Consider the following 14,816-nt stretch of genomic DNA (forward strand, 5'->3'; position numbering starts at 1 on the left):
GATCAAATGTTGACTACTGAAGTTGAGTTTAAACAACGAAACTAAGGAAAAAAAAAAATTAAAGCAAAGAGCGCACAGTAAGTAACTGTTTCGTTTCTGAACACTACCCTAAGAATATCAAACTGAATAGCATTACTTACATTACCAACGTCAGCGAAGATGCTAAGACTTGGAAAAGGATTTTGCTTATTCTACAGAGAAAGGAATCATTGGAAATCTGTAATAAACGAGACATAAAATCGTATATAAAATATGCTGCAAAAAAATATCAAGCTCTATCTAATCGGATAACGTTGGAATGGTATCCTAATTTACTCAACTTCAAACAAGTATCACTACCAAACCCTTCGAGAGAGTTCATCAGTAAATCACCATTCCAGTAATCTGCATAAACTTTACACATTGGCAAACCCAAACCCAATTTGTATTCATAAGGACGAGTAATTAATTTTTCTAAAGTTGATTTTTTGGTTTTTATCAGCCTTTGTTGATTGATATCACCAATATTTGTAGCTTCGAAAATGTCTTTACTTGGGTGGTTTTCAGAAGATACTATGGAGGAGCCCGATGCGGTCACCTTCAAGTTAGAGTATAATTGAAGTCCTGGAATACGATGAAAGCTAGATAAACTATTTCGTGCCAACTCTGGGGATTTACCAAATGACCAAATGTGTGCTAGTTTATTATGATTAATACCCCCACCTTGGTCAGATATTCTGAAGGTAACTTCACGGCTAGAATTTATGATTGTAATTTTTATTGGCGGAAGTTTTTTAGAGGTATTGTTACCATGCTCTTTGATAGTTGCTTCGAAAGAATTTCTCAATATTTCACCAAATAAATAATGCAAGTGAGGAACCATAAATGGGAAGCTTGTATCCAAGTCACCTTCGATCTCTAAGTCGGGCATGTTTTCTTTATTAGGGAAAATATGGGTCATCGAATTCTTCACTAAACCAGCAACAATATTGAAATGTTCAACGGCATTACATTGGTAGAAAATCTCCCCAATATAATGCGGAGGTTTAGGAGAAGCAGGTCCTGTCTTGTAGTTTTCCGTTAATGATAAATGCTCTTCTACGATAACACGGCGACTAATTCTTGATCTCAACATAGAACTCATGAAATGATCTAAATCTTCCTGGGGTAAATTCGTCAAAATAGAAACCTCTAATGCTCCCATCATCAAATGCGACAAATTGAAAACATGGTCATCTAATAAAGCTGATAACGTTTGGCAAAACTTATCATTATCTTCTAGTGTCTTGATAGTTGGAATTTTACGAAATGCGTTAAACAGATGATAGTAACTTTCATATATTTGTGCCAAATGAAAGTTATTAACAACACCAAACGGTAATGTTTGTAAATCTCTTATTCTTAATGCCAATCGAATAGGTAATTCTAATCTAACAAAGTTTGCCAGAGCCAAAATCTTTTGTTTATTTAAAGTCTTACCATAACCAGCTAATTGACGTAAAGACACCGGGTGTGCCGATTTCTGCAGGTATTGCATTAACACCTCATTTTGATAAAAGTGCTGTGGTGTCAAGATACTAGAGTATGATGGGTATGGCCCTAATTCTCCCAAGTGGGTAGCAATTTGTTGCTTATTAACCAAAGATAAGAAGTCATCGTCAATATAAGAATGGTTAGTTATGGGCAGCTTATAATGAAAACTTGGTGTCGTTATAAAGCTCCTGGAAGCCACTTTCCGGCTAGGTCTAAACATAATAATACACTTGGAATATAATCTTCTTTAACTCGAAATTTGGTTAGACAGATATATCTACTGAAATCTTATGATTCATTCTTCGGTAAAGTCGTGCAAAAATTTGAAAGTATTTTTGGTGTACGGGTTTTAAAATTTTGCAATCATTTTGTATTTGATTATTCTTTTGTTTTGTTTTTTTTAGAACTATCATGACAGTATCGTCAAAAGAGGTCTGATTCAGGGAGGATCGACCTGTTTGAAACTGTGGAAATGGGGTAAATGATGTCCATTTGACATTGACCAGTAATGAAAATCAAGATGATTGTATAGGTACATTCTACATATTGAAAGGGGGGTTGAAGATTGTCGTCAGTTCAAAATAGTAAGATCTTGACAATGATGTTTTGAATCAGGCTGAAAAAAATTAAAAGGCGTGAAAATGATAAGCATGGCTGGATCTTCATTTCCCGGGACCCAACCGTTGTCATGTATAAGGTTGCCTTCTGTTGGGTTGAGATGAATGATCAATTTGAAGCGAGATACTAGAAGGCAAAAATAGCTTCATTACTTTGTATTGTTGACACAACAACTAATCTAAATCAAGGATAGATGCAGAGGAGCTACAGGGATACACTCTATTCATTGAGTGATTCTCATATGGTGGAAATGTATTATATTCTTTGATCTATTAATAATGACAAAGAATCCCTGAATATCTTAGGCTGGCTAATCGAACAATTTCCTTTGCGTTGAATTGAGCACCTTTACAAATTCACCAATCGCTTTGCTTCGTACGTTGACTGTGCGCTAGGTTTTAGTCGCTGCTCTCCAATGTATTATAAACACTAATTCCTCAATGGGAATTGTTTTAGTGATATCGAAATCACAAAATGGTTACGCGTGCAACATACTCCTTGTTGATTATGTCAAATGACATTCCCAAGTCTGTACTTGTATTCCAGCAGAAATGCCATATTTTTGAGAAGATTTAGTACAAGGGAAGAAATGATTCAAATACAACGAATATCCAATGTCAAAATGCTGATGTCTGATTGGGGGTCGAATCAAACAAGAGAAAAGAAAACAATCTACTCATAAATATGTTTTCGTACTATCATTCACCTTCAGACTCTGACAAGTTATTTTCATCTGGTCTGACGTCTCGAAAAAGCTATGCTGAAACTTCCATAACAAGCCTGTCTGAACCCACTCCTACAAAAACGTTATACCCTGCTTCTTATAATAGGATTATTTCTGATAAAGAGAACTATGATCTTTCTGGACACGATTATCATGATCTCTTGGAATATCCTGAAGATTTAGCTCAGGAACTAACCCCAAAGCAATTGCAAAATATTTTAAAGAAGCAAATAGAACCGGAAGTTTACATTCCTACTGAGACAAGCTACCCAGTGGAAGCAATCCCTCATAATAAATCACCTTCCCGGATTTTGCATCAATTGAATGATGAAAATAACAACGTTCCAGAGTTTTTACCAGAATCTGAATCACCACCATCACCCGAGCCGTGCAAATCACCAAGGGCCCCAACTCCAACATCTAAGCCTAAGGCTGTGGAACCTTTAACTCCAAGGAAGCCATACCTCGTAGTGTCTCCAGCTTCGGCTCAAGATGACAATGAATCAATCTTGACCAGACAGACCACAGCTTCAGATTATTTTACCTATTATTACGATTATTGGCATAGAAAGTCCCATTCTAAACCACCTCACTTAATTCAACAAAGCCAATTCCCAACCCTCAAAGAACCTCAAATTGACACCAAAAACCGTGATCCAATAAAGGTTGCTCTTGATACTTCTCGAAATGAAAATAAAATCTTATCAGAAGAGAGACTGTCTAACGAAAAGAATAGTCCAACTAGATATAGAATACCCGAGTCTATCCAGGCTTCACCAACACCTATGAACGACTACGATGATGAACTAGTTATGTATTTACGAAAGGCGATTGATAAAATTAAACAAAAAGAGGATTTGAAGAGAAATATTACTCCTTCTGACTGTGATATTTTAGCTTATTTACTTGAAGTATTAGCAAAAGAATTGAAAAAAAAGAAGTCACATGGGTCATTATCACAAGGAATAGATAACCAGTCTGTAAAGTCAACTCCACGAAGAGACCGAGAGTTGAAAAAGATCAAAAATATTTTACTGAATCTTGAACGCCAACAGAAGTCTCTAAAAGCCACTCTTGAGGAACTTGAACGAGTCAAAAATTTAGAAAAACAGAAAGATGAAAACAAAGAGCTTGAGCTTCAAAAAGAAAAGGATATCAAAGATGCTGAGACAAAAAATTCAATTGAAATTGAACGAGAAAAACAGATGGATGCTGAATCTGCTGCTTTTACAATTGATAATAAAGGGAAAAGCACAGAAGAAGCAAAAGTTAAAGCATTGGAAGCACAGAATGAAATTGATGCTGAAGAACATAGACAGTATTTACTTCAACTAGAAGCAGAGGAAGAAAAGATGAATCAAATAGAACTGGATATTGAGGAAGCAGAAAGACAAAGAGAACTTCAAGCTGCCGAAAAGCTTTCAGTTGAAAGAGCCGAGTCCAAGCTATCTATCGAGTTGCGAAGCCCTCACATTGTTGGTAATTCTAATGATATTCAAAAAGCGAGTAATGACGTTGAAAGAGAGGAAGTTTCACGAAACTTACAGGAGGAAAATGCTGACAAAGAACAACAGGCCAGAGAGTTGGAGATTGAAGAAAGATTGAGATGTGCAAACGAAGACAATTTTAGTTGGGATGATGGCGGTGAAAGAGTTTTTCAAAAGTCATATAACTCTAAGGATATCGAAAGGGAATCCAGAGAACAAGCTAAAATTCGAAGATCAAAATCTCGTATTGCAAAATCAAAAAGAGACAGAGAGCTTCGAAAGACAAAAAAAGCAATATATGAGTCAAAGTTGGCTGATAGAAAAGCTAACCTTAAAATGAAAGCCGAATTGAAGACGATAAAACGCGAAGCAAGAGCCAAAGAGAAATTGGAAAAGAGAAAAGCAAAGGAAGAGGCAAGAGCTAAAAGAAATTCTTTAATCGTTCCATCTGTAAATTCAAATATATTTGCTTCAGCTGCTAGCGAAAATTCTGATAACGAGATTTTATTTAACCAAGAACTAGATAATAATGAGAACCAATTGAAAAGAAGTAAAAGCTTTAAGAAATCTTTTAAAAGCAAGGTTCAAACTATGAAAAAAGAGCTAGGACAGGATTATGTTAGGCATTATCGAACAAGCATGGGGAAAAAATTAATCACTAACGGTGTTCAAAATTCAAATATGATTGAAAAAGAGTATCGGCCAGAAACACCTAAAGAAGCAGAACCAAAAACTCCAAGTCAGAAGGATCCAAACTCTGGTCAAAAAGCAGAACAGCATAAGCCAGAAAATAAAGTAAAAACAGTCGAACCACCAAGGCCTGCGCGAAAATTGAATGATCCAGCCCCAACATCTGCCACTACGTTGCTTCAGCCTCTATACAGATACATAAAGTCATATGTTGCTCCCAAACCGGCCCCGAAACCAGTTGAAGATGATGACGATTACTATACAAGCGATTACAGCGACGTTGATGACAACTTATTTGCTAGACCAAAAGCTGTTCCTGTTCCCGCACCTGCTCCTGTTCCCCCACCAACAACAGACAACTCCGCCCAGCTAAAACCTCTAAGGAAGGGCAAGCTTAGAATGAAAATGCCTGGTTTGACAAGAAGAAAGAAGTAATCTTTCAGCTATTTTTGCTGCGAAAAACGTTTGGTGTATGGATCTTTTGACCTTGCACACTCCATCACTGGAACAAAGAACCTCAAAGCCAGCCACTTATTATGGTGAAAGATCTCCGTTTCTGATCAGCATCTTTGTATAGAATTGATGATTTCGAAGCATCGTTATATTGTAGCTACTCTCTTATCACAGTCTATTCAATCATCAACCTTAAGCAACACACCCTTGAACGGTCTGGTCACAATGAACGTTACCAGTCGCGGGTATTATACTACACAGTACTTAGATCAGTACCGAATCAAACCTAAACCTTCGCAAACTGGTTACGATAACAACACAATTCCTCGTCAACAATCGAGCTCTTCTCTTAATAAAAATGAGAAAAATCACAATATCAAAGCCCAGGATGCTGGAAAACCACCATCTACTCCCAAAGTCAACCATACTCATACCAGCGATAAGAAAGAGCATTTAATGATCCCACAAACATCAAATTCAAATCAAAAGAGCACCCCTAATTCACCTGCTGTGAAGTCAACTTCCCAAATGAACACCCCTAGATCAGGAATTGTATATAGTTCCGAGTCAGCTGATCATTTGGTTCCACCTTCAAAAGCGTCTCATCGAAGCCGGCCTGGTACTCCTGCGCCGAAGTCACAATCGAGTACTGCTATCCCATCAGCAAAATCATCGGTGCAGTCGACGCCTAAGTCAAAGCCTAAATCAAGCTTTAACCTTTCACCAATATCGAGAATCACAAACTCAAAAAGAGATGCAATCGATGATGATTATTCAGATACTTTGAGTAAGCCCGATGATTTACAACAAGAGATCACACCTGCTCAACTAAATATAATTCAAAATCGACATAGGGATGCAGAAATACAAAAACAATTAGAGCGACGTAAAAGACGCTTTGAAAGACAAAAAAGGAAACAGCCTGATATTATACATGGGAAATCAGCTAGGAAACAATATAACGAAGATGCCTTCATCAATGACTATTCCTCTGATGAGACTGAAGAGGATGATTATTCTTCATTTTATTACGATTATGGTGATGATAAAAATAGTGATAAGAATCTTAAAAATTTGAACTCTGGAAAGAAAAAATATGATTATAGTGACTATTATGTTTTAGAAAAGAAAAAGTATGAAGAATCGCCTTTCAAACCAAAAATGTATACGCATAAGACTTTTAAAGAAGTATTTCAAGATAAGAATGAAAACGTTGATCGATTTAATCCAATGGACTTGGTCTTTCAACAGCCAGAAGAAGATGTCAAAGAACAGAAGTTTAAATCTGCTTTTAAAAGCTTTCAATCTAAATTAAAACAAAATAGTTATAATGATTATGACTATTATGCTGAAAAGGAAAAACAACGGGAAGCGAGAGCAAAGAAAAGAGAACAAGAAGATAAAGCTAAAAAATCGAAGGAAGAGAAAACTCGAGCCGAAGCTACTGATGTTTTTGCTGATGGTTCAAGTGATGATTCTGATAATGAAGCACTTTTTGCCTATTTACCTGATGAAACTAAACAAGATATGAAAAAAAATAATAATTTCAAAAAATTATGGAGGAAGAAAATAAAAACTATGAAAAAGGAGTTAGGTCAAGATTATATTAATAACTATCACAAGAATAAAAATTTAAATCGCCCCAGAAACTCTCAAGATGACTCTGAAGAAGTTGTTGAACATTCACCTGAAGCTCCAGGTTCCCCTAAACGATCTCCTCAACAATCTAAGAAACTTAATAAACTTGATGCCATCGATGATGGTGATGATAATACTTCAGATGATGAAATATTTTCGTCTGATGATGAAGAAAGACCTAAGGAGAAACCGAAGTCTGGTCTAGGTCCCGATCCTGCTTTCAACCCTCTTTGGAATTATATTTTATCTTGGCTTGTTTATGAAAAAGAAACACCGAAAGTGAAAGAGGATGACGAAGACTATTTTACTAGTGATTATAGTGATATAGAGGAAGACGCTTTTAAACCAAAGGCGAAAAATAATGATTCTCAGCCCCAAGTTGCACAAACTCCTAAGGAAGCTGCTAAAGCTGCTTCAATCAAAGATAAGAAAAAAAATAAAAACAAGAAGAAAAATGCTTCAAAATTGAATTTAACTGGACTTAAGAAGAATTATAAAGCTGTTGTATCCAATTGGAATCAGCCTGCTTCTGCCTTATTTACTGGTGACTTATCTCAATTAGAGTATGAAAAAAGACGTGAAGCGGATGCATTACTTGCGAATGCTGCTGCTGAAGCTGCTGCGAACGATGAATTAGGAGGCTCTAAGAAGTCATCACATAATTCCTTTTATGGACAAGACTTTAATATAGACTCCATGCTGGAAATTGAAGTTGAGGTAAGTGACGACGATGATGCCTCTGCTTTATACTATAATCCTGTAACAGCATCTTTCGATCGTTCACCACCTACGTCCAGTAACTCGATGGAGATTGACTCGAGAAGTATATCGTCTAAATCCCTCAAATCACCATCGGTAAAGTCTTTGAAATCCATGAAGTCTCTGAGATCCCTGAAGTCCCTGAGATCCTTAGGATCCAAGACTCGAATGAAGACAGAATCATCAGCTGCATCAAAAGCTAAAAATCTTATCAATTCGACTGGCTCCCCAAAAGAAATGATTTCAAATATTAACTCGATGATCAAAAGCATTCCGTACATGAAAATTGTATTTGCACCTATAGATGTCATAGGTGAAAATTTCCCGCATTTGCAAACGTTTATCCTTATTGTTGAATTAGTGGTTTTCATTTGGATGTTTTATGAAATTACAAAATTGATTAATGCTTTGTGCTTGACGGTGCAAGCTATTTGTGCTCCAATGATCGCTGTTGGAAGACTAATGAACCGTATAATGTAATTGTATAGACTTTAATTTAATATTATATTCGTATATACTTGATTTATGCTTTTCTCCGATATAGAAAACCTTATGAAGCATTCGAGAGACTCAAATGATACTGATAACAGAAAAAAGTTGCAAAAAAAGAAAGCCCGATGCGGGGGTCGAACCCGCAACCTTGTGATTAAAAGTCACACGCTCTAGCCATTGAGCTAACCAGGCTTTTTATATCGAAAAACACAAGGTGGTCAACTATCCATTCGTATTTTTCATAAAGCATTATTTAACGTAAATTTAAAAAAATTTAGAAAACTTCTTAATTTAAATACTTTTAGTATATTAGAGGGCTTTATTGTGTACTCATTATTAAAACAGGTCCTGGCTGTTTGGATGGCTCAGCTAACTGCTTCAAAAAAAAATGAAATTTTTGAACACTTGAGTAAACAAACACCAACCAGACTATCTTGAAATATAGTAGAATGAATGGAATGTTTGAATTTTGGTGGCTTAATAAGGACTCTATTATAAGAGTCTGTGAAAAATGTATTTTTGTAAAAATTTACAAATAATTGAGGTTTTTCAGGAATATCTCTTAACTTTCCTTTACACTAAACTAGAAAACTGTAAGGCTCCATAAGCCAATAAACATTTACGCTAGAATTCAATATTATCATGAATGGTAACCACATATATACATTTCTTTCTATGATAAGGAACTCCTAGGTGTTTATAATTTCAATAAAATTCAACCATTTTATAAGACGACATGAAAGCTGTTCAAAGAGCAACAAGGCATAGAATGAATTAAAAGATCTTTAAGCTTTGGATGATCTTCGAATATCACTCGAAATTATGTACCGGTTTTACTCGCAAGAGTTCCCTCTCCTTTAGCACCAATTGCATTTTTTAGTAACATTCACTCAAAATAATAAGTATAAAGTTAAATGCAAAATCCATAAAAGAATACCCTTAGCTAGTTGAAAACTCAATTCAAAGTAAGTATTTGAATTGCAACTTGCTAATTTTGCATCAATTATCTAGAGGTGCAGGACTTTCTTTTCTGAGAGTTGAAAAAAAAATCACAGAAAAAAGGAAACGTTGAAAATCTCGAAGAGTGAATCAAGTCAGCTAGCTGAAGGTACCAAGGATAGTATGTCGAGTATAATAACAAAAAGAATATTGGCCCATTCATTAAGACCCTCAAGAGCAGTGATACCGAACAGATCGAGGGTGTTAAGGTATTCCACTTCAAATTTTTCGAAACCCTCAACCTCTAACATAACTGATCAGAAAGCTGAAGAGAAGAACAAAAATGAAACATTAAAGAAGGATGATGGCCAACCCGAAGAAAAAGAGCTAAGCGAGGAAGAAAAGAAAGCACAAGCTGCTCAATTAGCATTACAATCCATTAAGGATATCGGTACTATGTTTTCGTCAGCACCCGATGAAGCAACACAACCAATTGATACTAAGCCAATCTTTGAAGATCCATCATTATTTGGTACATTAAGCTTATTGCACCAAGGTCAGGTGCTCAAGGAGTTACAAGAAAAGTTCGATAAGAAGTGGCATAAGCTTACTGTACAAGATAAAAAGCTAGGTTACTATATTGCGTACGGGAATTGGGGAGTAAGAGAGGATTTTAGAAACTGGCAAACTAATGAACCACCTTATGATTTACCATTCCATTTACCACTGAAAATTAAAACCAGCAATCCAAGCGCCAAAACAATCATAAAAAAACTAGAACCAGTTATATTGGCTGAAACTCCAGTAAGAGAAAAACAGTTTGATATGAAGAAAATGGATGGAATCACTAAATTTTTCATTTATTTAACAGTCTTCATTAGTATTCTTGCAATTGCTAGAGATAAAAACACTGGTGAATCTGGGAAACCAGTCGAGACTATTATTGAAGATCCTTATGAAAAGGAAAGACAATTAAGGCAAGAAAGAGAAAAAGAAGCCGAAGAAGCATTAAAGAAAGAAGCCGAAGCTAAACAAAAACGTAAATGGTATTATTTATGGTTAAAATAATTCTAAAAACCTTGTATATAAAAAGACTACAGTGTGCAGTTTATCTAGACTCAATATATAATATATATCCATATATATATATGGTATTAAACTAATTGCAAAGATTCACGTACTCATATTCAATTTGTTTATTCATCGTCTTCATCGTCATCTGCTTCATCGTCATCTTCGTTCCAACTAGTCTCCACTGTGTCTCTCACTCTTTTGATGTATTGGGATCTATGGTCTTTGTACAAATTGGCTGCCTCCACATTAGCAGGAGAACTGATATTTGGATCATTAAGTAAAGATTGAATAGAAGTAAGAATACTCGAAACATCATATGTTGGAGACCATCTATTTTGTAAGATATCCAAACATAACTCACCGCTTGCATAAACATTTGGATGAAACATCTTACTTATGAATTTAACTGTTGGTGGTTTATTAGGATATTGTTCATCAAACTGTAAAATTAATTTGAATGTACCATCTTCAAATGGAGTATCAGCCGGTCCTATGATAACAGCATTCCACGACATGACATTATCCGGTAATGGTGATGCTGATACTCCACTAGGGGCATCTTGTTGCATACGCTTGAAATCACGCATAAGTCTTCTTTTAGCTGGTGTTGACATGATTATTAATGATTATGACTATATTATAGGGTTGGAAAAAAAAGACACTGTTCTTGCAAACAAAATATAACTTCACTTAATTTTTGAATACAACAATGCTATGATAGAAATGCAATATGGGGTAGTATGGTAGTTGTATATAATAATTTCAAGGATTCGGACTATAGATTCTCCTAAAAAGGTCTTTGAAGTTCGTTCGGCTTCGTTTGTTTTTTCCTTCGCTCGAACTTTGAAATCGGTTTTTTTTTTTTGATAGGCTTTGACAATAACTGGGTTTTTAATGATATATGAGAATATCACACGATTATAACTCTCTTTATAGGAGAAAAGCAAGAGGGAATTGAATGAAGGTATTAAAATTTGAATCAGAAGGGTTCAAATTCTTTATAAATGTCTTAGTATATGCCAAACTTTAGAATCGCCACTGTAAGTCACCGAGTTTCCTGTATACAAAACAGGTTAAGGTCACATTAGTATAGTAGTTATTTACACATTACGTTGAATAAAATGAATAATATGTATTCTAGTAGGCTAGTTTCAAATGAAGTCAAGTCAAAGAGTATACTAAAGATTTATTTGAAATGTTTATGAGAAACAATAGACAAAGAACCTAAAAAAGGTAAAAAAGAAAAACAGATAAACCAAAGAAGGGAAACAAAATATCAAAAAGACAACTTGAAGTTATGATCAACTCAAGTAGTGGACTTCAGAAGTGATGTCAAGAACTGAAACAGGATTGCATACTCTATCGTAAAAAATCATCAACCTAATTGGATTTGTAGACCCCTTCAACAAAGTTTTCGAGATCTTTGAAAAAGCCTTCACTATCAGCTTCAGCTTTATGAATCAATCCTTCGATTTTGTTTTCTAATTTGGTAAAATCAATCAGTTGTTTATTTTCAGTAGAAATGCTTTGTTCAGAGACACCCCAGAATTCAGTCAAGTTCTTACCAGCACCGTTAAAGGCCAATAAGTTGACGGTATCATCAGGGATATCCGATAAAGCGTCTTTGGTAGCATAGTGAATCAAATTTTTCTTCAATTGTTCTGGAGAAACACCTTTAGATGAGACAAAGAATTCAGAGTCAGCACCTGGTTGTAAAGAAAGATAATAAGATAATAAACCAGCGATATGAGGAGAAGCCATTGAAGTACCAGATAAAGTAGCGGTGGCAGTATCAGAACCAATATAGGTAGACAAGATATTCAAACCAGGAGCAAAAATATCAACACATTTACCGTAATTGGAGAAATAAGCTCTAGCATCGGAAATGGTTGAAGCCCCAACAGTGATAGCATTTTCGGCGGATGCAGGAGAGGTATTACAAGCATCTTGATTTTCATTACCAGCAGCGACAGCAAAGTGAATACCGGCTTTAACGGCAGCATTAACGGCCAAATCTAAAGCAGGAGATTTACCACCACCAAGAGACATATTAGCGGTAGAACCTTTGAAGCCTTTAGCACCCTTTTTAGCTTCAGCTTGATGAGCTTTAGCGGCAAATTCAACCCCTTTAACAACATCTGACATGGAACCAGAACCATTTGATCTTAAGACTTTGACGGCCACAAGGTTAGCATTCTTGGCAACCCCATAAGCTTTAGAACCAATGGTACCAGCACAATGAGTCCCGTGACCATTACCATCAACGTCACTATCACCAGTAGGAATGGTAGCACCCCATTTAGCTCTACCACCAAATTCTTCATGATTAATGTTGACCCCGGTATCAATGATATAAGAGGTGACACCATCTCCACCTTCAGTATCATAAAGATATTGATTGAAAGAATTTAAACTTAAAGGTTGTCTGTGAGAAACTCTAGCCAACCCCCAAGGAGCACCTTTTTGGGTATCAAATTCAGAAGCATAAACCTTAGAATCTTTTTCAACAAAGGCAACCAAAGGATTACGACGAATCATATCAATGGTGGATTCCAAAAAGTAACCCGAGTAACCAGATAACAAGTTTTCGATACTGAAAGAATCCACAATACCACCAACGTCAACAGAAGAAGAGGTGGGGTTCAACTCTTTGGTGGCAGTAAAGAACGAATGAGAAGGATCATCTTGAATGGAAGCCAAAGAGTTAACGTGCTGTAAAGCAACCCATTCTTGATGGTATTGAATTTGTTCGGCGGTTAAATCATTCTTCAACACAATGATATATTTATGTGGAATGATTTCCCTAACCGCTTCAGTAGAGAAAAGAGTACTTTGTTTCTTTTCGTCAACCAATTTAACATCCATTTCTTTTGCAGAAGCTGCAGAAGCCACATCTTTACCTTCGCCATTCTTATCGGCGGCAACAAGTTGCTTACCTTCAGCAGCAAAGACATCGACAACATCACCAACGGATGGAATAACCAATGCATTGACCCCTAAAGTGGCCAAGATAGAAAGAGCAACGGATTTTGATAATAACATACTAAACTTTATATATAGATAAAAAGGGCAAAAAAAATGGTCTATAACCCTTATAAGTAGATAATTCTATGCGTGGGAAAGAACGAGTAAACTGATTATCTATATTTTAATATCCTAGAGCAAGTCAATTGATAAACCAGGATAGAAAATATAGATTGATTGATAAAAAAAAAGAGAAAAGAAAAAGGTATTCGAAAAAACAGTGGCGATAAGGGAATACTTTATATCCTGCTGGTCTGCCCCCCGCTACTTTCTTTTTTTATCTTATCACTCACTAAAAAGCATTTCCGAGGGATGGGACCAGCACAGGGTAACCCCTTTGTTAAGCTCTCAGTGGGTAGATACTGCGGTCGTGTGACGGACGAGCGAGCGAGCGAGGGATGGCGGCGAGGATGTACGGGTGGTTTCGTTTTACAAGGATTGCAAATTGCAACCTACACTAGGGACTAGCCATTGACTAGTGATTAGATTATTGTATTAGGCAGTATTCGTTGCATTAAGCAATGTTTTCCACCAACCACAGCCTGACGAGAGACTCGTCACTAGTTGGAACCTCGTTGACTGCTTTATAGAGGACTATTTCTTCGTAGACATGTTCCAATAACAATTTAGCAACCATTTTCTTTTTATTGGTTATACTTTCATTAACACAGAACCAGAACTTATTTCCATTGGGATCAGGAGCATGGGACTTGTTGAGCGGGAGCAAAGGTCGGGAGATACGGGAGAGTAAGTTTTTGTGGACATGGGTTATCAACTGTTTGAACGGGCGTTCCTGGGATTGGCCCAAGTTCTTTGAGCCGGTGGAACATTCGATGTTTTCACACCAGATGAATCCACAGCCTTTGCTTAATTGTAGAATGTATTTTCTCTCCAAACGGTTCTGTAGTTTGATGTTGTTGGGATCTAGTTGATTCGAATAGATGGACCCATAACAATAGTCGCATAGTCCCAAATCGTTTGTCATTGATTCAATCAAGTGAATGCAGTTTTCATTAGTGCATTTCTGAGAGAAGGTTGAAACGTTCTTAGTATTTTCAATTTTATCCAATTGGTGAATTTTCAAATGTTTGGTTAAATCTTTTCTTTTCAAGATCTTATTGCATTGGAAACATTCGGTTGTTTTATTACCACAGTTATTCTCATGATGACTTAAATTAGCAAAATTATCCTGAAAATCAGCTTGTTCTTGAGGTAGGATCAAGTGACAGAATTGACATTCGTGTAATTTGAACGGACAAGTAGTTGATTTATGATTGACCAACTCAAAATAATTAGCAAACTCTTGGTTACAACAAGTATACGACGAATGGTATAATTTATCGTGTTTGAATTTTAATAATGACGAGCTACCGTGGAATTTCTCAATGTCACAGTATTCACAATGC

At 36.1% G+C, this 14,816-nt stretch overlaps 6 protein-coding genes and 1 non-coding gene across 7 annotated transcripts; 3 read left to right on the forward strand and 4 right to left on the reverse strand.

Moving 5' to 3' along the window:
* Positions 1–227: 227 nt before the first annotated feature.
* HYPBUDRAFT_152229 (alpha-ketoacid dehydrogenase kinase family protein) lies at positions 228–1,764 on the reverse strand. The gene has a single exon (XM_020220906.1). The coding sequence runs from the start codon at positions 1,730–1,732 to the stop codon at positions 269–271; it is 1,464 nt and encodes a 487-aa protein (XP_020078069.1). The 5' UTR covers positions 1,733–1,764; the 3' UTR covers positions 228–268.
* Positions 1,765–2,814: 1,050 nt separating this feature from the next.
* Positions 2,815–5,466, forward strand: HYPBUDRAFT_147522 (uncharacterized protein; the record flags this gene model as incomplete). Its single annotated transcript, XM_020220062.1, has 1 exon — positions 2,815–5,466. The coding sequence occupies one exon, from the start codon at positions 2,815–2,817 to the stop codon at positions 5,464–5,466; it is 2,652 nt and encodes an 883-aa protein (XP_020078070.1).
* A 1,196-nt stretch (positions 5,467–6,662) lies between these two features.
* Positions 6,663–8,371, forward strand: HYPBUDRAFT_152231 (uncharacterized protein). Its single transcript, XM_020220907.1, has one exon. The coding sequence runs from the start codon at positions 6,715–6,717 to the stop codon at positions 8,359–8,361; it is 1,647 nt and encodes a 548-aa protein (XP_020078071.1). The 5' UTR covers positions 6,663–6,714; the 3' UTR covers positions 8,362–8,371.
* Positions 8,372–8,492: 121 nt separating this feature from the next.
* Positions 8,493–8,565, reverse strand: HYPBUDRAFT_t57. Its single transcript has one exon. It is a non-coding gene; the product is annotated as a tRNA-Lys (tRNA).
* A 930-nt stretch (positions 8,566–9,495) lies between these two features.
* HYPBUDRAFT_5068 (uncharacterized protein) lies at positions 9,496–10,380 on the forward strand (the record flags this gene model as incomplete). Its single annotated transcript, XM_020223479.1, has 1 exon — positions 9,496–10,380. One exon carries the CDS (start codon positions 9,496–9,498, stop codon positions 10,378–10,380), a length of 885 nt encoding a protein of 294 aa, XP_020078072.1.
* A 10-nt stretch (positions 10,381–10,390) lies between these two features.
* On the reverse strand, positions 10,391–11,173 carry RAD6 (E2 ubiquitin-conjugating protein). The gene has a single exon (XM_020222714.1). It carries the CDS (start codon positions 10,998–11,000, stop codon positions 10,509–10,511), a length of 492 nt encoding a protein of 163 aa, XP_020078073.1. The 5' UTR covers positions 11,001–11,173; the 3' UTR covers positions 10,391–10,508.
* Positions 11,174–11,611: 438 nt separating this feature from the next.
* Positions 11,612–13,555, reverse strand: HYPBUDRAFT_152233 (proteinase B). Its single transcript, XM_020220908.1, has one exon. The coding sequence runs from the start codon at positions 13,426–13,428 to the stop codon at positions 11,767–11,769; it is 1,662 nt and encodes a 553-aa protein (XP_020078074.1). The 5' UTR covers positions 13,429–13,555; the 3' UTR covers positions 11,612–11,766.
* Positions 13,556–14,816: the final 1,261 nt, after the last annotated feature.

Source organism: Hyphopichia burtonii (genome assembly GCF_001661395.1).
Source record: "Hyphopichia burtonii NRRL Y-1933 unplaced genomic scaffold HYPBUscaffold_2, whole genome shotgun sequence".
Classification (NCBI taxonomy): Eukaryota; Fungi; Ascomycota; class Pichiomycetes; order Serinales; family Debaryomycetaceae; genus Hyphopichia; species Hyphopichia burtonii.